Raw genomic sequence first — 23637 nt, forward strand, 5'->3', positions numbered from 1 at the left:
TTGATACCATATTCTCACAGCAAGGAAGTGCAAAGTGAGGGTAGGGATAGCAAGAGTGGTAGGAAGCTGCTTTGTCCGTGAGATGACAGAGCAGCAGGTAACTGCAAATAAATATGGTTGAATGAAGGTGAATTCTCTCTATCATGGGACACTATGGAAACACTGAACACAGTCCATCAGCAGTTCACGCTGTTGCTTTTAGCTTTGGGCCATTCCAACCTTATTCAGAAATGATGGGGCTAAGTCAGCCTAGTTCTTAACACAATAGTAGTTTACTTTCAGACCTAATAAACAATAAATCTTTTGCTTTCTGTCTTGCTGTTTAAAAGGTAAAACTACCTTAAAAGATGTGTTCTTTTCTAATATGAAGAAAAACTGGGGGTACTGTGAAAACCCCACGGAACAGCATAATGGGGAAAAAGAACAAAACTTTAAAAGAAAACATTAAAATTATTTATCGTGCTGATTGTGTATTTTAAAAGGGGAATATACCACAATAATCATCCAGGTTTTTTGCCTTCAGCCTGTCTGAGGCCATGTGGTTTGGAGATCTGATCACTAGTCCGAAAACGAAAGGCTGTGTGCAAGATTTCTGGGGTGATTTTTCCTGGAAAAGGTGAGAGGATAAAGCAGAAAGCTATGACATAAACTTTATGCCTTATAAGGAAAATATTAATTTATTTATCTGTCTACCTATCTATCTCTGTAGATACATACATAGAGAGATCCTTATGGTTCAAGCTTTCAGTAAATTGGAGGCAGGTATTTCTTTTATCTGAGAACAAGGTTAAAAACTAAATACAGTGTAACAGCTTGAACTAAGTGAATTGGTTTTTCGTATTTGTTTTACTTGTTCACATTCACTGTTCAGTATTTTCTGGTGTAATGCATGGAATTTCCATCAGTAAAGACAATCCTACCTATTTGGTGAGAGAACGATGCTGAAGCAGAAGATAGTGTTTGAACATTCAAACTGCATTTTGTAACAGTCATTGCTTAATACAACTCAGAATGTTTTGTGACGTACAATGTCTGCGTAATTTTGAAATCATTTCCGAACTGTTACTTTGGGTGAGCATTACTAGCTGGCATCTTGTTATACAAATCAATCATTACTTTCTCATCTATGTTTGTGTTGTCTTCCAGTAATTTTATTTTCCCTATAGTGGAAGCTTTGGTTTATCTTGTTTATCTTTTGAACCTATCCCTCTTTCTTTTTCAACATCTTCCTTTCCAGTTTTCTTTTAAACTGGCAATTCTCTACCAATTTTCTCCTTCCTTTTTATGTATTCCTTTCTCTCTCTCTCTCTCTCATTTTTTTATTTTTTTTTTTTTTTGGTCTGCTGTGTAACTAAAACAATTTTCAGATTATATCGGCTTTTAATATTAATTTGATATGCACTTTTAAGAGCATCACTAGAGGGCAGTATTGATTAAATTAGAGTACAGAACTACAGGCGCACTCTAGTGCTCAGTGAAAACTTGAAGGCAAAAAAGCCTCAAGTATAAGTATACTTGAACTGTTAATAAATTAATGTCATGCTCATTTTCCATCATATTCTACGTGTGAAATAATAGTAATCTTAGTATCCATGTGTATTAGATATTGTTGCATGTAATTTAGTGCAGGTAAAAGTACATTCTTTGTATTATTTTGATGAGAAAGAAAGTGCATGGAGCTTGTGGAGTACAAGGCATTAAATTTGTTGTAAATTATTATTTATATTCATAAATTTATTAGAAATAACTATAAAATAATTACAAAAGTGGTATTTTTATAATAAATGTAAACAAAGTTTTATTATATGCTGTTTCTCAGGGAAAATGTTTACTGTGAAAAATAAATATCTTCTAATTAATTAACTGTCTCCTTAAAGGAACTTAGAACAGAACGTTTTAAAATAATGGACAGCAAAGATAATCAGAATTTTAAATGAAGACATTGACTCATTTGTTCTTATTGATTTACAGGTCTCCTGACAAATGCAGCAACACAGAATCCTCGTAGGAGTGGTTTAGGCTCTGTGTGAGCTACTTAACTTAGTCAAGTTTCACTGCTGTGGACCATCATCCATTATATGTCATCAACTCAACTGTCTGTTTATCTGTATCTCATGAAAGACAGCATAATTTCTCTACATTATGAGCTATAGTTTGTTCTACCATACTAAGGATCGCTGGACTAAGGAATATAGAAAAAAGAGATATGCTTGGGCATTAGCAATACAAAAAAGTTCATGGTTAATGTTTCATCTGCGTTACCCACCACTGCTGGACTTGCTGTTACCTACATGTTTTAATCTGAAGAGTCTGCTACAATGAAGAGTATCATCCCAATCAGCCTTAGAGAAGACTGTTTTGCCTATGGGAGGACACTGAGGTGCAAAAGAGAAACTCTTCTTGTGCCCTAAACTGTCTGAATTGCTTTTATTTTCTTATACTTTCAATATATACAATAGACCAAAGAGCAAAATCTATTTTAAAGTGGACACAATCTTACTGTTAACACAGTTATGTTGTTAAACTGTAGGGGGTCTCCACAAAGACATTATTCCAGCTTTCACAAAGCTGAGATGTTGTCCAGCAGAAGTCTTTATGGAAAGCTGCAGTAAAAAACTAATCCAGAGACCAGCTCTTGAAATGACACATTCGAGAGAACATAATGGAGCACTGAAAGGAAATGACCTATGTTTGAAAAACTTGGGACAAAAAGAACATAAACTGTCTACAAGGCACCTTTATTCCTCTGTACTTAGACTGACTTTCTCGTACTAAAATCATTTTCAGTTTTAACCAGTTAAACATGCCTCTTCTACAGTTCCATTTTTTGATAGTTAAAGTTGGATAATACAGTATTTGCAAAGAGCATGTTTGGTCATCTGTGGCCTATGTCTCATCTGATACACCATTTAGCACCAGAAAGCAAATTAAAGAGAAAACAAAAGTAACACTTGTTTGAAAGAGATCATTAAATGTATTTTGAAAAACCTAAAGTTATATATTTAACAGTTTTTATATGTTGTATATTTGTAGAAAATCCTATTTAACAATTAACGTGATGACTCTGACAGTCATGACAAGTGGTTCAGAGTTAAGTTGTGTTTTATTACTTCAGTTGTCTCTGAAGTGACTGGTGTCGTTTGCTTTCTTCCATTGGGACATTCTGGATGTAAAGCATGACCAGAGAGGACTGTGTAGAAAAAGCAAAGAACAATGTTGTTTATATTACATAAATGCATTCAACCATTGCACTGTTGGAAGGCATTTTTTATTTTTATTTTTATTTTTTGTCTTTATGTACTGATAGAGTGTAAAATATTCTACTCATTGCTCTTCATAGAAAGTTTGTTTTTTCTTTCTTTTTCTCTCCCTCTCTTTTTCTCTCTCTCTGTTTTCCTCTTTCTTTCCCCGTACTTTTATGTAATACAGTCAAAGGGTCTGTTTGCAGCCTGTTCCTTTCAGTGTTTACCTCATTATTAGAAAGCCGATTGTTTCAGTATTATTGGTTAGTAAAAATTTAGCCAAGACAGTAAAGAAGATGGGAAAAATGTGATAAAACAGAAACAACGACAACAAAAACTTATTCCCTTTTACTATACCTTTCTTCATGTAAGTTTGGTACTTACTGGTATGATACAATCAAGAAGGGAGCTTCATTTCTTCCTGGCAAATGTATTATGGTTTCAAGTATACTACCTAATACTCCAATTAACTTTTAATGTTATGCTAGTTCTATGCTACTAAAGAAAAAATATATAGAGATTGTTCAAGTGACCATAGATGAAAGGTTCAAAAATGAAAAGTTGATCAAAGAACTTTTGTGAAGGCCTGTTCTAATACAGGTCCCTGCTTACTTAATGCAGAAGTCAAAGGAAAGATGAACTATAGATGACTTTGTCTTCAAATAAAATAAATATATACAAAATTATTATTTAATCTTAGGTTTTTGACCAGTGTCAAGGTAGCAATTAAAGCCCAGCCACTTGAAAAGTGTTATGGACTGACTGCACTATAAATGACCAATGTCAGGTTTAAAATGTCATGCAATAAATGATGGTAAATACATTTACTGTATGTGTAGACCTCAAGAGCCAGATCCCTCACTCTACCAACTCTCTGTTTTGATTTATTTAAAAGGGAGTGTAGTAGCCTTATTTAGTTAACACAGTACAATTAAAGATGTTACATCATTTTTGTTGCTTTACAGTACTCAGTTTTGTGTTGGTTCAGCTAAATTATGAAAAATAAAGAAAATCCTTTTATAAGTGAGACTTTTGTTCCCTGAGCGTGACATGAGCATGGTAAGACCTAGCAATGGAATGTGAAATCAAGGACGTGGGTCATATACTGAAACTGAAATTTCACCCTTCCCTTCTCATGTCCTGGATATATTTGTTCTGGTGTGCTCAGTTCTCGATCAGATTAAGGTCATTTGTTCTCTGGAAACCAGATCCCACTAGAGGATCTAAGAACTGACATCTATAATCTTTAAATTCATAGCTTCCAATCAGTTCTGAACATGCATGGTTACGTCTGTTTTCTGAGTACCTCAAATGCTGATCAAAAGATGCACATTGTTTACATGTTCTACTCTGGACAAAAATATCAGAGACAAAAATGCTGGGATTATTTATAAGAGATCAGTTAAATTATTCAGTGTGCAACAGACACATCAGGACACTTACAATGTTTTTATATTACCTCCTCCTCTACAAAATATTACAAACAAAATATACTGACTGCCTTTGTTGACATGAATTACAAGCCTAAGAGCAGTGGTGAAATGTTTGTCTCTCAGGAACAGTATGTTTTCAGAATATTGTGAGCTTCTAATTTTACAAAAATAAGTTCCATAGAAAAAGCATTTCTGAAACTATGTTATGTGCCTCTTCCAGTGCTGCATTTGAAACACAGAAGAGAATGTCTTAATAGCCTTAATTACTCAGCTTGGCTACAAGTAACTTTTGAAAACAAGCTTGAAGGGAACTAGAATACAGAAAATCATGTAATAGACAAAAACAACCTCTTGAAATGCAGTAAACCTGTAAGCAGTTTTTGAAAAAGCTTCTCTATAGCTGATGTTTGCCAAGGAAAGGACAGATGTAACTAGTGCTCTTAATGTTTAATTGTTTAGATATTTAAAATCCGAGATATCAAATGGAGTAGATATTAACATGCTATAGAAATCAACGTGACACATTGTTTTCTCAAATCTTGATTATGATTTTATCTTATTTTGTCTCTCTCCAAATCAGCTCTTCTTTGCAGTAGCTCAGGTTTTATGCATGCAGTATCCTCAGTCATTCACTTGTTCATAGAAACTATATTCATATGCTGTTGCCTAAATACTTAACTCAGGCACTTACTAGTATGGCATATTCATAGAATCTTTAAAGTTGGAAAAGATCTCTAAGGTCATCTAGTCCAACTGTCCTCCTACCACCACTATGGTGTGCTTTACTATGTACCATAATACCACATTTACACATTTCTTGAGCACCTCCATGGAGGGGCAGTGAGTCCACCACATCCTCGGGCAGCCTGTTCCAGTGTCTGACCAGTCTTTTGGAGAAAAAGTTTTTCCTAAAATCCAACCTGAACCTCACCTGATGCAAGATAATAGTAGAGACAATTTTTTTTTCTGCAGGTGAGAATGGCTTACTCTGTGGTGGATGATAAAGTTTCTACCATTAGTTTTTGCATTGTGAAGTAGTTCTGGAATAGCAAAGGTTAAAAATGAGTTTAGCTTACCAGTTTATGGATTAGGAGAAGTGACATTCATCACAACTGTGAGTACTATTCAGAGTTTCCAGAAGAAAATAAAGAATTCAACACAATGACTGAATGGCTATGAGGAGCAACTGAACTAGAAGTTAGTAAATTGTCTGTTTAAAAGGCAAATCACGGTACTGACTACTTGAGTCATTGAACTAGTGCACAAGGAAAAGCACAACACCGGAATTAAAAAAAAAACAAAACAAACAAACAAAAAACAAGCAAGGGTAGAAGTGATTTACAGCTACTGTTATTTGTCTTGCTGACAACCCTTCCCTGATACAACAGACATATGTCTGTGGCCAGAACTGGTTGATATCTCCTAGAGGAAAATGCAAAAGAAAGTCATATGCTACCTTTGTGGTGAAAATTATTATAGAATCACAGAATTATAAAATACCAAGGTTGGAAAAGGTCTCTAAGGTCCAACCATCCACCTACCACCAGCATTTCCCCACTAAACTATGTCCCTTAGTACAACATCATTATGAAGGCCTAAAGATTGTGGTACATATACTTAATACAAAAACAAACATAATTTATTCTTGTTTTTATTTTATATATGTTTTATTATGCTTTTATTCTTAATTTGTTGTGCTCTTTAAATAGAAATTATATCAACAGAGAATGACAAATGTCAATCCAGTTCAGCCAGTTCAGCTTCCTCTTTGTTTATGTCATGTCTTAACTGTAACACTTTAATGTTGCTAGATTCTGCAGGTAGAAAAATACAGCATAGCCGACCCTGAAGTAAATTTGCTTCTGAAGTTCTAGTTTCTTGGTGTGTGCTCTAAGCCCTTGAGAAAAAGAAGTCTTGTCATATATATATATATATATATATATATATATATATATATATATATATGACGATATATATATACATGTATATATATATATATACATGTATATATTACTTTACACAGTTACAAAAATTACAATTAAGCAATTATGACACTTTTGTCTACATTTTTCCTAATGTCTTAGTACCCTGGCACACTTGGTCTGTGGGTATCAGACTGGGCTTAGACAAATAACAATGGACAGGAAACAATATCCTACAGCTGATATCAAGTTGAGGCGTGACTAAAGAAAAAAAGCCAAGAAGGAAGCTGCAAACAAGGATAAAGAAGATTAAAGAATTTTCATTTCAAAGTAGATAAATTCTTAATATTTAATAAGTGCAGAAAAGCCGAAAGTACTAAAAACTGAAATGAGGAAATAAGAAAAAAAAATTCTTTAACTACAGGTATGATAATTTAACTGATAATATATTTGTCTTATTTTGAGATATAAATCCCACTAAAAATTTGAGAGCCATGGGTAATATGTAAAGACTAATTCTGTCACAAATTAAAAATAAGTTAAGAAATATGAGAAAAGTGAAAGTAAGATGCAGTAAGTCAAAATAGACATTGACTAATGCTGAGCCATTCTATGGCAGAATCAACACAAGTTCCTGAACTTTTTCATAATGTGAATGAAATATCAACAGAGGCTACATGATTTGTTAGTATCAATAAATTAGACTAACAAGTTAGTGAAGGTTTGGAAGACCTATGGATATCTAATGAGAGAAAACAGGTCATAAAGTATTATTAAAGATGGAAAACTGAAAGTCAGGTGTTTCAATTTATCATTTGTCATTCCAGCAAACTCATTATGGGCTCTGTAATGTAAAACTTTAGAGCATGTACAAAAGGGGAAACATTGTTTTGTTTTGCTGTTGAGACTGACAGTAATGTTGGCTTGAAGCTGCTTAGTTCCTAGGTCAAACTACCGATTTAATGTGGTAAATTGATGTTAGGTATGTTTTTCCAGAGTTCAGGCAGGACACTGGAAGACTTTTAGGATGATGAATCTGTAGTCACAAAGCATGAGATGCCTTATGACATCCTGCATAGCTGGCTTGGAGAGACCACGACCACAATTTCCTACGTGTGAAGTTGCCAGCATCAGGCTAGTAAAAGTGATGCTAAGCACCCCGATGTAGTGCACTGATTCTGTGCAAATAAATAAATAAATAAATGCTTATTAGTACAGCTAATCAGTTTACAAACTTTTCTGAAAATATTTAAAAAAAAATCAAACAAACATGTAAAGCACAGCTGAAGTATAATAATTAGGAGAGAACGTTAATATATGTAGGTCACTCTGAAAGTAATATCTCTTATTTATTTCCATGGAATCTCCAGTAGGTAGAAAGAGCACAACAATACTATTTGTTACTTGATAGAGCAAATTCTCAGCTACACAATTATCTTTCTCAATAGAGTCAACATTGTTAGCTATGCATTTTCACCTGTGAGGAACAAGAGCCTTCATGTCTGGCATGTAAAAATCTGCATGGCTGCCTGATACACGGCTTGTTTTTCCCATTGCTGAAATGCTCCACTCTTTGGTCTCTAAAAATGGAATATTGTGAAGAAGGTTCAACATATACTGCTATACCACCACCATCAGCCTCTGATGTAGTGGGCTAACATAATAAAATAAGAAGCATTACTTTTGGAACAACCATCCTATGTATGTATACAAAAAAGCAGCTACGTGTCAAAAATGTAATAAAAGGGAAAAAGAAAATACAAAAGTACTGCACAGAACTTTCAGAACAACTGTGAAAAATTTTAGTAGTTGAATCTTCAGAGCTATCTAAGAAGTATGTAATCAAAGAAACAATGTAAGCATGTGCATAGATCAATTTAGATTATCAAAGTAATCTAACCACTACCTCAGTGGGCTAAATCACAATCAGCAAGTGCCTCTGCCTTCCTTCATTGCATAAGAAGAAGCCTATATAAATATATTCCTGAACAGTCAATAAGAGAGTTTAGTACAGGTAAAACTACACGTCAGCCATGTAAGGTAGATTTTAGTGTCAGGAAATACTGACATCAGTTGTCATCCAAAATGACTTACTGAGCAGTGAACATGCTACTGAAAGCTTTGCTGTAGCAAACTGAGCCACTTGTTATAAAATGCAAAAGCACTATACAGAACTCACAGAGCCTTAGTAAGGATGGCCTTCCCAACACAATGAGTAATGCAAATATTAGGATAAATATATTTATGCTGTTATATGAGATGACATTTACTCTTCTATATGCAGAATGTGTCCACATAGACTGAAGAAAACAAATGTGTGCCAATTCTGTCTCTCCTGATAGACACTTCTACACTGATGTGTTTAAGCAGCCTTCAGAGCAGAACTGCAACACAGAATAGAACTTTAATACATATTAACCTAACTGATATGCTGTTACCAAACAATAAAAAGGCATGTGGAGTCTTAAAGAAAAGTATGTATGCATTTGATAAAAATGGCAGTTCTTCAATGAACACAGTAAACACTTGTATGACACTGGAAATGGAACATGAAGTCCATTCAAAGCAAATCAAATGACGGTGAGCTCTGGAACAGTAGATATTCTAGCTGAGTGAATAATAGTGACCTTGTTTTGCAGAGGAAACCGACATCCACAACAATTAGAACAATCACAAATAATTGTAATGCCACTCAAGGTCCTTGTTATCTTATTCTCACTCAATCTACTACAATCATAGGAGAATGTGCAACATAAATACTCAATACCACTTATAATTCCAAGCATTCAAGTGATTGCTTTTACTATAATAATAATTGTAATGAATTTAGCCCAGGTACCTTACTGTCTGTTATGTTCAGATTTTAAATTACCCTAAAACTGAGTCCACTTACTCTTCTAGAAGAAATGCAGAAACTATAGGCTGCACCTTTGAATGTTCCAGGTACTTCTCACTGTGTGAAGTAGCAGGGAACAGCAGGAATAAGTGTGCCAAGTGTGGAAAGCTTTGCCTAAGAACAACTGAACCTTGTTGCTGGGAAAAAAAAAAAAAAAAAAGAAATGAAAAAGTATTTAAGGGCCTGAAGATGGAAGTGAACATGTGGAAGTTTAGGTTAGGTCTCTCAAGATTAAACAATTAATCAAGTAACCATCCAACCAGTCAAGAGAAACCTCAAAGGACAGAGGTTATGTATAGCACTTAAGAGTTATTCACACTTTAGAAGTCATGGTTTCTCTAATTCAGCTGATCTGTAAACAGAAAAATGTAATTCAAGATACATATAGTAATGTCTGCTGTCTTAACAGGTAGTGGAAAAGCGAGAGAAGGAATACATATGAAAGTGCTGAAATTCTGAAAGGAAGGTCCTTGTCATCAAGACTAAGCACAGTTCTGGGATTGTTATTCATGTTGCTATATACATTGATAACTTCCTCAATAAAAGATTCTATACAGACAGATAATTCTAGAGAAGCAGAACCAAGTTATCCCCGTCATTTCTGCATTCTGGTGGCAAGGTAGGTTATTTGGAGACACCAGATGCAAATGGGAAATACTTGTTTCCAACCTACTGTCAAGACTATCAGATCTTCTGGAAACTCACTGGTACAGAAGTGATGTCAAATGTTACTTAGTCCTCAGTAAGTTAATATCATTACCTAGTCCAATACCTTCAAGTCCAAAAAACAGCTCTCCAAATCTGTAAAATCATGAGAATGACTTATTTGTAGCAGTAAAGACAGTGTTTCTAGCATTTGCAGGAATAAGGTAAAATTGTAAACATAAATGCTTGTTTCCTGTCTTTCTAGTGCCAATAGCATCTACCTTTGGGGGCAAAATAACTAGTCATTCCTGGACATTGCATGTGTGTAGTTATTCTCTGAAACTTACAGTGTATTATATAGCCCCATAAACATCTGTTTGGGAACAACTTGATTCACAGCTAAGACTCATTTGTGATGTACTACAATTGCAGGGAGCCAAAATCCAGATGAGTTAAATTTCTTCTCAGTGTGACTAGACATGTATTTGGGTGAAAAAGCAAATTTTTATTGGACTAATACACTAGTAGAGAAAGTCTTCATAGCAGATCTTAGCTGACATGGAATCTGAGTAGCTAAGGAATAGTCTAATTTTCCCTTGTTTAGATCATCATTGTGAATACTTATTCTCTTTTCCAAGATGATTTGCCAGTACACTGACTATTTCCTTGTAGCTCCCTTCCGAAACACTCATGTTATTGCTTAGTAGACCTTACTAGTACTTATGAGAAATGGCTGAGCAGCTTAATTTCGGGATATATTTAGTATGCTGAATGTATATTTACTGGAAGGCTGCAGGAAGTTTCCAGGAAGAGCAAACAGACAAATCTTGTGCATGTTGCACTGGAGACTCTACCTAGAAATCAACAGGAGTAGTGATTCAGAATCTCAGGAAGTTTTTGAAAAGCTAGAAGTTAAATACAGCAAGTGGGAGGAGAGGAGCTGTTCTGGTATCTGTTATTTTAATTGTACCCATGAGGTTAGAGCTTTCTCTGCTTCAGAAACATCTCCTTCCTTGTGGACTAGCAAATATTATGAACTAAAAGCCCTTCTTGTTGGATTACCCAAAGAAATGTGTGTAAACAGCCCCACTGTAAGGCCAGTTTCTATTTTCGCGATGATTACATTAGTCTGCTTTGACAGCTGAACAGAGTGAATGGCAGATTCACCTCCTGTTTCGCCTTTTGGGAGCAACAGTTTGGTGCTGATTTAGGATTGGTTGCAGCCTGCAGTATAGTGTAGGTACAGCCAGCACCTATGCTGCAGTGGCCACAAGCTGTTCTAAGGTAACTATTTCAAGGTTGCTTATCCTGATTTGGCTTCTTGTCTGGTTTCTGGCAGCAAGAAGTGCAGTGCAAGCTAGCAGTCCAATTCATGACCCTGACTGCAGCTGTACTCTTTCGTGCTAGGCTATTAACAGGTCCTGAATTTGCTACTCTAAGGGGATTTTGAATAGGTTGCATAATCTCAAATCAGAGCATGATGGCTGCCCTTCTGGGAGGGAGTGAGGGGTGTGGGGGCAGAAAGGAGATTTCTTCAGAATAGCCCTCATATTAAAGAAAATTATGCTTTTCCAGAATTCTGGTACTGCTCTTTTTTGCTATCTTATGGAGATAACTCTGTGAAATAAGTCTGGATATATGCACAGTAAAATTTGTTTGCTTTCTATATACTTGTAAAGATGTCCTGGCTTCAGAAATAAGACAGTTCAGCTTGTAAAACAGTTATTTGGGCCCAGTGGTGATTTTTGATGCTCTGAAAACAGCTCTTCCTCAAGAATCGTTTGAAATGAGAGTCAAAACAGAAAGAAAATGGATATTCCTTTTCATTCCGCTTCTTAAGATTATGCCTAACATTACATTCATAGTTGAGTGTCTTCCTAAATTTAAACAATGACTTACTCAATGAAAAAATTCACAGAAGTCTGAATACAATGATGCCATCTGGTGACACCTACAGTGTTGATATTTTTCCAAATGAAACATAAAAGACGTGTCTACATCTATCAGCTGATTAGTGCTCCTAAATTTCTTCCATTCTACATTAAGGAATATATTGCAGTGCCTTCTAATATAAATAATGAGACACGTGTCTGAGGACCACTTCATTTTACCCTCAATAACTTTCTTTCAACAAGGTGTATCTGTTTTAAGGGCATTAGAAATGTATCTGTTAGACAGTGAGTTGGCTGAAGGGAATGTACATTTTATAGTAACCTGTTCCTCATCTATAGTATGTATGAGGTTCAAAGGCAATAGTGTATTTCCATATACATTTCACTGAAAAATTACTAGAATGCACTGACCAGTACTTTAGTCCTACATGAACTAAAACAGAATGCTTACCATTGTATTAATTAATTCAAATTGTGAAATAAAATAAAATAAGCCTACATCTAGTTATTAATATTTCTAGCAGAAAACTCTTACAATGACAGATGACATTAGCCTATAAGGCTTTATAAGTTACATGGTAATAAAATGGGGTTACATTTTTGAATTAAATTGATAACATGACCAAATCGATTTCATTAGTGTATCTGTCATATTTGCTGTTAATGATGGCTAACAGTGGAATAGAAACTGACAACAATCCCTGAAAAACTGTGCAGATCAAAATTATATTATACTGGCATTCATGAATTTTAATACCCCTTTGTCATTGCTTTTTTGAACTCCCTTTTTAAATTTGAAGCTCACAAGAAGAGAATTAAACTTTCTAGACCTGTCTCAGCTCCTATTATTTCTATTGTTACAAGCTAATAGGCTCAAGAATGGAAGACATTACGACTAACTAAAACAAACAAACAAAAAAAAAAAAAGTCCTTTCTTTAGTGTCTCTTGTGAGTGCTTTTGGAGGAATGGATGAATCTCCACTGCTGAAGTGTTGACATCAGAGTCATTTCACTTGCATGACTAGAGAGCTTTAGGATACCCAAACTGCTGTTTAGAAGGCTGTTTTTGGAAGCTGCTATTTGTATTAATAGACTTTGCTCCTCTGGTTTGTAACTCCCTTTAATGCTAATAGAAGTCCTACAAGAGAATATACCCACTGTCATGAATCATCACAGCTCTCTAATCCCATTAGTGGTGCCTAAGTGTATATGAGCTAAAAGTGTGCAAGTAATGAAATGTTCACCTCAGAGCTACAATTGAGAACACCAAAACACTGTTACATAATGAGATAACTGGACCTCCCTGGCACCTGAAAATATGACAAGATATTATGTGCATATCACAAAGTAAAAGAATGTTATCCTTTTCCATGTATAGTACCTGATTAGAACAGTTTTCTTGGGTTAAAATAATAAAAAATGGATAACTAACAAGTAGAAGCGGAGCATGAGTAAGGTATAATATTTTCTTCAATATTTGTTTTCTTATTTTAAATATCCTATCTTGCATATATATACTTTTATACACATTGCAAATGGCACCACGTCTGATTTGAGTGTACTATCTTACTTGCTTTTACAGATTATTCTTCAGTTACAGCTGGGAGCTTGTCTCGCTCCAATTTACAGGAGGGAGGCAAGGTTCTTTTGTGTATATACCCGGCGTGAGATTAAGAAGCAACGGTTCAAATGTTGATCCAACCAGTTTATTAAAGACCTCGGTGTTTTTTTTTAGGGAGATGGGGAAGGGAAGGTGGGCGATAGGGAAAGTAGGAAATATAAGCAAGGAGTCTTTGCAGATAGCAAAAGAGATATAGTCACCACCGTGGGTCCAGCGAGGTACACAATCCGTTGATCTCAGGAACTCGTCTGATCACCGCGGGGGATGGGAGACAGCCAGGGAGCACCGCAGCAAGCCGGTCCCGGGGGTTCTTCCGACAAAGTTTTCCCCTCAGGGAATTCTCCGTCAAAGGTGTCTTTGGGAGTTTGTCTCCAAAGTCCCCAGTTTAGCGAGGGCCTTTTATCCCCCATTTCGGTGGGGGTTCTTCTTCTTTGAAGTTTGACTCAGCATTTTCAGGAACGTATCTCGAGCAAACACTGAACTTCCAAACAAGCAGGTAAACACACTTTGTAATAGGGTTTAAAACCAGCTTTTGTGACATTCCTGGCCCACAGATAAGCCAGCAAGGAGGGAGGGGGGCTCTGTTGCCAGACACAAGCATTATCGCCTTCTGCAGTGGTCAGCTCCTTCGAGCAGCACCCCTGAAGAAGACTGCTTGTCCTGCTTCTGCTTATCTTTGCAATCATAAGCAGAGGTACTGTGGCACAACAACACCCACCATTCACCCTCCTAGATAGTTAGCAGTCGCCAGTCAGAGTCTTATCATCAGAAAGGCCTCACGAAGCAAGCTTTGAGACAATAAAAGAAAACCAGTTCTGTCTTTCACAGAGCTATGACAGCAACATAGGTGAACAAATTTAGAGTAGCTGTAATCAGTATATTTTACATTGAAGAGGGAGCAATGTTTGGTGTGCAATATGTGGGGCTTGTTCTTACCTTGCAAACTTGGTTTTGGACTCTTCTATGATATGATAAACAAAACTGATGAGATTTAAATTCATCCTGTTCTGAGGAACATATGGACTGCAGACTCTTCACAGAGAGAATGCCTTTCTGTGTATGTACTGACATTGTGTACCAAAATATTTCTGCCCTTGATATTCATAATAGTAGTACTGGAATTTTGAGTGTGTGGTGGGTTCAAGCCAGACATCCACCCAGCTGTTTTCTCACTTGTCCCTCCTCAACAAGACACAGGGAGAAATTGAGAATGAAAAGTCAGAATGAAAGACAGAAATAGGGACTTGGCTTATCACATCACAGGCAAAACAGGCTCAGCTTGGGATTTTTTTATTTTATTTTTATTTTTTCCTCCATTTAAGATAAGTTTGGTTAACAAGATGCAAATATAAAAAGAGCACCTTTTGTCTCCTCTTTTTCCCAAGGCTCAGCTTCACTCTTTCATTCTGAACTCCTCACCTCTCTTCCCGAATAGGTTGAAAGCTTGGAGAATGGGGGCCTGTGATAGTCCCTTCTATTGATCCTTCCTCCTCACACTGTGCTTTGCTAAATCATGACCTGCAATACATCAGAATAAGCGTGTTTCTATGTGGATCTTCCACAGGCTGCAACTCCAGTGCTCAAGTGTGGGGTCTTCTACAGGCTGCAGTGTGGATATCTGCTTCAACAGGCATCCATACCACCTTCTCCCACTTTGTTTTCCCTGACCTAAGCATTCACAGAATTGATTCTCACAATATTTTCTTCACTAACTGTGTAGCATATTTCATCCTCTCTTAAATACATTTCCATACAGGTACCGCCATGTTGGTTTCTGGGCCAAGCCATGCCCTGCAGTGGATATGTTGAAGCCAGATGGAGACAACTGATTCTGAAACAAGGCAGCCCTTGCCTCTCATCTTCACAGAGAGTACCTTTAGCCTCTCTGCTGCCAAAACTTTGCCATGGACATACAGTGCATTATATTTTGCTGTAAGTTTTTGTGTCCTGATTTCAGCTGAGATTTTCTTCAGTGTCTGGTATGATACCATGTTTTGGCTTTAGGAGAAAAACAATTTGATAACATACTGATGCTTCTAGCTGCTGCTAAGCAGTGCTTACAGTGAAAAGGATGTTTCTTGTGCTGTCCTGCCAGCAGGGGAACTGGGAGGGCACAAAGAGCCGGTAGGGAACAGAACCAGTACTGCTAACCTGAAGTTTCCAATGGGATATTCAAAACCATAGAATCATTTGAATTGGAAGGGACCCTTAAAGACCTAATCTAACTCCTGTATGATGAACAGGATCATCTGCAGCTAGATCAGATTGCTCAGAGCCCAGTCCAGTGTGCCTTTGAATGTCTCCAGGAACAGGGCATCCATTATCTCCCTGGGCAATCAGTTCCAGTGCCTCACCACACTTATTATAATATGTTTTTCCTTATATCCAGTCTAAATCTCTCCTCCTCTAGTTTGAAACTATTTCTGCTTGTCACATCACAACAGATGCTGCTAAAGGTTCTGTCCCCTTTTATATTACATGCTGCCTTCAGCTGCTAAAGGGGAGTGATATCATGTGAAAAAAACATAAAGCTGAGGGGAAGTGGCCAGTGCAGGGCTCATCCTGCTGGGCATCCATTAGCAAATGATGAGCAATTGCTTTGTTCATCACTTGTTTTTTATATAAAACATACATATGCAAGTATATAAAATAATTATTGTTATTTCCTCTTGCTTTTCTGACTTAGTAAATAGTTTTGGGTTGGTTTTTTTTCTTCTTTTTTTTTTCTTTTTTTCTTTTTTTTTTTTTTTTTCCCCAACACCAGAGTTCTATTTTTATTTCTTTGATTCAGTCCTCCATCCCTCTGGGAAGAGGGAGGGAGCAAAGTGCTATGTGATGTTTAGCTGCTTGCTGTGATAAATCACAACAGTCCTTTTTGTGCCAAAAGTGGGGCTTGAAGGGTTGAAATATCAACAGATCTGATCAGAACATGTTAAAACAAAATTGTTGCAAGTGATACAGTAGCTTAAAAGCTGCTGGTCACAATGCTGATTTTTTTATTTTTTTATTTTTCACAGTGTGGGTATTATATGCTTTCAGGGTTATATATATATACTATTTTTGACCTTGAAAAGCGAGTCTTGCGGTGACATGGCACTCCAGAGTCTAATCTGATAATAGGATTCATTTTTGAAATTGACACCTAGGTCATACTGCATGGCATCAAGTGGGAGGATCATATCTCCTTATCATGCACCAGCCTCTGGGGAAATCAAATCATACAAGGGACTGTTTAAAACTACACTGAGAACAATGAGTACTGGGGCATTTAAACACTGGGGGACACACTTAGCAAAAGCTGCCTGAATTGTTAGCACTTGGGAACCTGCTAATTGAACTGGCCCTGCCCAATCAAACCTATTATGTACTGGATAATGAAACAAAGCCCCTGCAGTACATGTGGGGAAAAAAAAAAAAACAAAAAAAAACAAAAAAAAACCCCCAAAAAAAACCAAAAAAAAACCAACAAAAAACAAAAACACCTCAATAACTGGGCAAGGCAATCTCTGTAATTCTTCCCTTGAGAAAAGGCAAGACTTTCCATGGGACTGCTTTTGCTCAAGGGCTTGTGTACACCTGGTGTGTAATGCAGAAAGAACGGATATCTGATGTGTACTTCTGGGCGATTTGATGTTAAGCGATAACAACCAATAATTTGAATTGTTTATGTTGTTAATTGCTACATTTTACTGCATGCCATCATTACTATGGTTTCTATTTGCCTTACCAAGGATATTGCAGTAAGAATCATGCAGATTAAAGAAGAAGGAATTCTCGTGAAATCAGAACTGGCTTCAGCATGCATCAGCTCCACACTGTATATCATCCCTCCTGCCCTAAAGGACTTCTTTGAGAGCTGGATCTCAAAGCCATGGACTAAACGAACTCCACTGATGTTTTATAGGGATGGCTAACAGATCATGAGATTGATATGTATATGCATGTATATCAAAAAGCAAGATAGGTAATGCTAATTAATTAAGATGCATAGGAAATTGTGACATATGAGCATGATGTAAATGATATGGAATAAATGAGGGATATGAGAGAAGAAATAAAATAGAACAAACAAAAAAACAAACAAAAAACAAGAGCTTTTGAAGATATTTGCTTCCACTGTTCAAACAACTCCGGGCACTGAGACATAGAAATTTGAATTCCTTTCAGTATACGTTGCAGTCAATTGAAAAATATAGTATTCTTACTGATACTGAGCTGCATTCTGTGACTTTTAATTTACTAATATCTGCTGTAGACTAGTCATTTCAACTAGACCATTCTTTTCAGACCATCCTCTCTCATTTATTTTAAGGTTTAATGCCTCTGTCCATGGCTGTTTACCTTCACTGTGAAGTCTGTAGGAACAGGAGATCATAATAAAAATCACAGGGAGATGGCCCTCCTACCTTCTCTGCTTCTCCTTTCCCAGACATCCCACAAAATTTTAGTCATGGTCTCACTTTAAAGGTGAGGGATAGAACAGATAAGTTTATTGTATTTTGTGTGGGTTAGGCATGAATGTAGTGAATAACATTTTACAAGGAAAAGAATGGATTTTTGCAATTTCAAGAAAATGTTTTTTTTTAATGAGATAGCTTACAGCAGCAACCTCTGCAAGTTGGATATGTTACATGCTGGGCTTTCTATCCATCCTACTATGGTGGAGTGCAACCTGCTTTAAAAAAAAAATAAAATAACAAACACTAGTTTCGATGCTCTAGTAGAAAATAGTGGAAAATGTGGCAGCAATATATACATGCAATGCTATTTGATGAGAAAGTAAATATTAGTGCAACTTAAAAATAACCTGATGTTCTTCAAATGTATGTCTTGTCAAAGAATAGATGATTTTAGGAGGTACCTCTGCAAGCTGTTTGGTCCAAATTACTGTTTTTTCTTTCACTCTTATCCTACTGGTCTTTGAGTATATTTCAGTACTATTCTATGTCACTACAAAATAAAATAGAAAATTTCATATTATTCAGTTATTTTAATTCATAAATTTAATATATTGGAGAGCTTTTAAGTGTTATAAATAACATTGAAATGGGCTCCTGAGATAAGACAAAAAAGGCATGTCAGACTTCCTATCCAGTTATTGTGGATAAGACAGAAAGGTGGAAAAAACAATTAATTTAAATTAGATTTCTGATGTTTTTTGTTTGTTTGTTTTGTTTTTTCTTGTTTGCTTGCTTGCTTGTTTGTTTGTTTTTCATAGAACAAGCACTTGACTAAACTCACTTTTATTTATGTATTGTTTCAGAGCCGGTTCATAATGCTTAAAAATGTAACCTTGTGAGCATTTTCCCATAATGCATTCTACTTCTTTGAAAAAATGTAATTTTTAAGAAACTTTGCAACATGATTACGAACATCTATTTCTAATTTATATCCAGTTACTCAGTATGACTAACTCTTTAATATATATGTAGACACTGTTCAGACCACCATTTAATGCATACCGCCACAAGATATATTACCATTGTTTATGATCTAAATCTAATTAAAGAGTATGCAGGAATGAGAAAGGGGTCGATATCTAATATTTTTTTCCCATTTGCTTCTCTCATTACTAACATGTCAGAGAAGATGTCAATACTTTGAACTCATACATGTGCTCTGTAACTTTTCCACTGATACAAACAAGGTCATTTGTTATGTAGGATGCTCTAAATCCCCTGAACATTCCTCAATTATTGTCTGGTTTTCAGACAACTTATTCAGAACTTGATATAAACTACAAACAAATCTGAAATGCTAAATTTGAGATACCTTCAAATAAATATCAGATTTTAAGTCATTGAAACATCACCAGCAGAGACTGAGATTATATACTTGTAGAACGCTTTTTCTGTTGAAAATATCTGAAAGTTGTCAGTTTTATAATAAATTTCTGTGACTGTAGTTTCACAATAAATCCAGGGAAACAAAAATAAGGTGAAGGGATACAAAATATTACTGAAGGGATATAAAATATGGGAGTAAATGGAAAATTAAACAGACTGTTTTCATGGTAAAATTATCTTTTACTCATGAGATTGTAATCAGCGTTAAATAATAGTATGTACCATTTGGCTTCTTTTTCTTATAATCTTGGACTTAAACAAACAAAAACACCTAAAAACACCTTTAGCAATTTATTTTCAACTTTGGTGATCACCAATAAAGTGTTTTTACAATACTTTGAAGTGACTGCATGTTTTCTCTCTGATGTGTTTTACTCATGTTGAATTTATATTCATCATCTTAAAGAAGATAAATATATACTCAATATTATTTTGTTTTAAAAACTTGTATTAATCATACTAAATGAATACTTCCTTGGAAGAATTTTTTATAATAAATAATTAATGGCATTATAAGAACTTTTCTCCTACTAGACCTCAACTTTAAATAAATAAATAAGTACCCTCGAAGAATAATACTTTGAATTAGATTGTTGTCTCATTAAACCTCTCATAGATCTAGCCTAATGTACGGCATCTGAATTAACCTTTATGATTTAAATATGTAGAAGGAATAAGAATGCATTCACATTACTAAAAGAATGTGTGTGTTGATGTATGGGAGTTCTCAGATAAAAAACTGAACAAGTTAAGTCAAAATGTGATGCAAGGGATATGTCATTATCATATAAAAGGAATTTTAGGAGCAAAAGATCTTGGGTGAAGTAAGTAAATTAGTAAAATTCATCTAATCTAAATTATAATCTAAGTATATCTGAACACCAGACAGCAACAACAGAATTTTTCTTGACTCAGTTTTGACTGGCTCAGTCATAGGTCAGCTGTTCTAAGGCTTCCATTATACTCAGTGCAAAAATTTTAAGTGCAATTAATAGTTCCTTGAGAGCAATTTACCTTCTGCTAAGGGAGATACCTGTATTTGATCTGGTGAATTTTATACATATTACTAGCTATATTTTTCCTGAATGAGAATCTAAACACAATTTATGTAGCTGCTTATATAGTTTATAACTAAAATCAGTCAAAATTTGACACTAATATAACTTGATTATAACCCTTTTATAGCCAATAGGTCATCCTCAGAAGAAAAGTTTCATCTTGTAGAGTAAGATATGTACAAGTAGCAAGGGCTCAGAATCCCTTCACAGTGACTGCAGTGGAAACCTAGATTTATAACTTAAGTCAGATTTCTAACTTTTAATATTTGTACTTTTGTATTTAAAGATTGATAGATGAAAAAAGTTAGACAACTCTGTTCTGTTTTAGTTTTGAGCATTTCTTTTCCCATATGTATTCTCTTTGCTTTGTAGGGTAAATCACCATGATTTTATGTTTGCTTTACTTGACTAGCCATCTTTACATTGTTAAATGCATGACATGCGTTCTATAAAACATAGAAAGTAATCTAGCACTGTTAAATTCTATAGGCTGATTTTAGAGCCTCTAAAGTTAAAGTGTGTTTTCAAGCCGATGAAACTAATGAGGCAATGGAGGAGATAGGTTACGTACAGTACTAATTTTATCCATCAAACAGTTGAAGTAGAAGAGATAAAAATATAGGGCACTAGATAGAGTTTCTGTTTCACTGTTCTCTGAGGACAATATATTTGTTTTCTTACAAAACGGGGATATAGGATTATTCTTTCCTTTTTTTTTTTTTAATGTGAATATACTAATAAAATGTTTTTAATAAAGTTTCTAATGATGAAATTTGGATTTATAATCAGCAAATACAAGCATGTTAAAATTCAAAACCCAAAGTCAACTTTTCATGTAATTCTTCTTCTCTTCTGTAAACCACTTGCATAAGAAGGGTGCAGGAGCTTAGTCCTGTCCACTGAATATGAGCATATCTCAGGACCTACAAAAACTGAAATATAAAGATTTTTTTGCCTTCATCGTGACAATATTCCAGTGTCCAAATAACAACAAAACTGTAGAGAGAGGTCTTGATGCATTTACATGTATTTGAGATCTTTTGCAAGAATGCATTCAAAATTGAGTAAATGCTGTTGTCTCGACTGAATGATAATTCCACAACTGGTCATGAAAAATATGAATATGCATTTACTGCTTCTTCTTACTCCTGTTTTCCAGTCAGCTGTTTAGCCATAATACAGCTTGCTCATGCCCAGACATTTTTCTGTTGTGTCACTGAATCAGATGAGGTAAGCTGGACGCATTTTGAGTTTCAGTATAAAGAGTTCTGTAACTTCCTATTCCTTCTAAAGGCAATGCCAGAACTCCCATGGATTCAAGGAGTTTAGCTTTCCACTCTCATGCTGAACTCTCAGTGGATTAAGTGTGAATTCTGCGTACAGATGTGTTGTAAAATCAAATCCATTATCTGTTATTCACATGGTAATAGGCAGTACAATCACCCCTCTTCGTGAGTATTGAATAGTAATACAAATCAGAGGCTTCTGAGTCAAATAATCCACGTTTCTCTCTTTGTAGACTGAAATAAATGATCGTGAGTTCTAAATGTTCGCTAAGGTGTTGTGATTTGAGAATAATTTATTGTGTACCAGAGTAACCAGTCAAACAGTGTTAATTATAGCATTGTTAAATACTGAAATGCCTAAATCTAAATCATTTAGAAATTATGTGATAGATATTAAACACCTCTGAGAAGGAAAAATGCTGTAGGCAAGTGTTTTTAATAAGTCTAGTTTGGTTAATTACTGCCTGAAGCATTTCTGAACTAATTACTTTCCTCCAAAGGGGGTGGGGGTGTGGGGTGGAAGAGGTCTCCATGTTTTCAGCATAGAAGTGCCAGATATTGATTTTCTTTAATTGACAGGATATGGTACTAGAAAGGCCATACAGAGCTGAAGGTTAAGCCATTTGTAGAAAGTGATAGCCAGGTCTTACAGTGTCACACATTGCATCAATGCAAAAGGGAGCCCCAGTCCATGAAAATCAGCCCTTTTAGGGAGAGGATTATTTGTCTCTGTCATCTGCCCTTTGTGGTTCATTTAACACCTTAAATAGCCTGTGTATATTAACAGCACTTTGTAGTTGCACAACTTCCAAATCAAAGGTTGCTTTCCTCTTTAAATGGAGTATTTTAGCCATTTATTTAACAAGATGTACATTGTTCAACAAATAACAAATTATTTTTTATATCCATTTTTATATATTTTTATATCCATTATCCTTGCAGATACTTTAAAAATGGGTTTAAGATGCCGTCTCACTTTCTGAAAACCTACCTTTTTAAAAATTTTTTTTTTTTTTTTTAAATTGTGAATAAGTATCTGTATTGAAAATAAAAATAATTCATCGTAATTTTGACATTGGCTTTTAGTAGAGTTTGGGACTTTACCAAAGTTCTTTAAAGAAATTTTGTCTGGCTTGATAGATGTAATTTTTCTTGACATAATTTGAAGTATTTGAAATATTACAAGTGCCAGTATAATTCAAAGCACCATGAACTTCACATGTCATGGTACTACATGTGATATATAAACAGACATTAGAAAACTACCAGAACTATTCTAGTTTACTGCAAAATAAAAAGAAGAAAAACAGTAATAAAAGCAGCAAGGCTTCTTAATGCCTGCAATTAGTGCTAGCTCTGCTCATTTAAACTTAACATTTTTTAAAAAGTATCTCCTTGTTCTGAATTATTTGTGATTTTTTGTTTTTCTTTCAGTCCTTCAGTTTTCTCTATGATAATATATATATATTTTTTAAAATTTTTATTTTTCCTCTTCCATGGTGATTAACTGCTACTTAGTCTTTTCTCTTTCAGGCTCTTAAACTTTTACTCATTTCCCAGCTACCAGTCTTTGTGTCATGCTTGTTTTTATTTCTTCCTTCTTTTAGAAAAGCTGAGGTATGTATCTACAGGAATCAAATACCCTTGCTGGGAGCTAGAGGTTTTCCCTGTAGTTAACTGTGAGATGTGTATTAGGTGGGATAAACTGCCCTCTGAAGGTTCCTATCTCTAATTTGATTTTCTGTGGAGTCAGTCTAGGGTGACTGATGCTCCTAACATACCAGGCGATCTGGTAA

General features: G+C 35.3%; 1 protein-coding gene across 8 annotated transcripts in view; it reads left to right on the top strand.

Annotated features, from left to right (window-relative positions):
* Positions 1-19832, top strand: part of TAFA5 (TAFA chemokine like family member 5) — a 426646-nt gene extending 406814 nt beyond the window's left edge. For 3 of the 8 annotated variants that reach the window (XR_004306155.1, XR_004306158.1, XR_001552698.2), the window contains 2 exons: positions 524-616; positions 1972-4269. Coding sequence is in view for 4 of the 8 variants with exons in the window: in XM_032442551.1 (XP_032298442.1) it covers positions 15408-15583; positions 17383-17395 (189 nt within the window). In the remaining 4 variants the exon portion in view is untranslated. Of the gene's footprint in view, positions 1-523; positions 617-1971; positions 4270-15407; positions 15584-17382 lie in introns of those variants that run through there. The other 5 variants (XM_032442551.1, XM_015851970.2, XM_015851981.2 and 2 more) reach the window with 2 other exon arrangements.
* The last annotated feature ends 3805 nt before the right edge of the window (positions 19833-23637 follow it).

The sequence above is a fragment of the Coturnix japonica genome, chromosome 1, assembly GCF_001577835.2.
Source record: "Coturnix japonica isolate 7356 chromosome 1, Coturnix japonica 2.1, whole genome shotgun sequence".
Classification (NCBI taxonomy): Eukaryota; Metazoa; Chordata; class Aves; order Galliformes; family Phasianidae; genus Coturnix; species Coturnix japonica.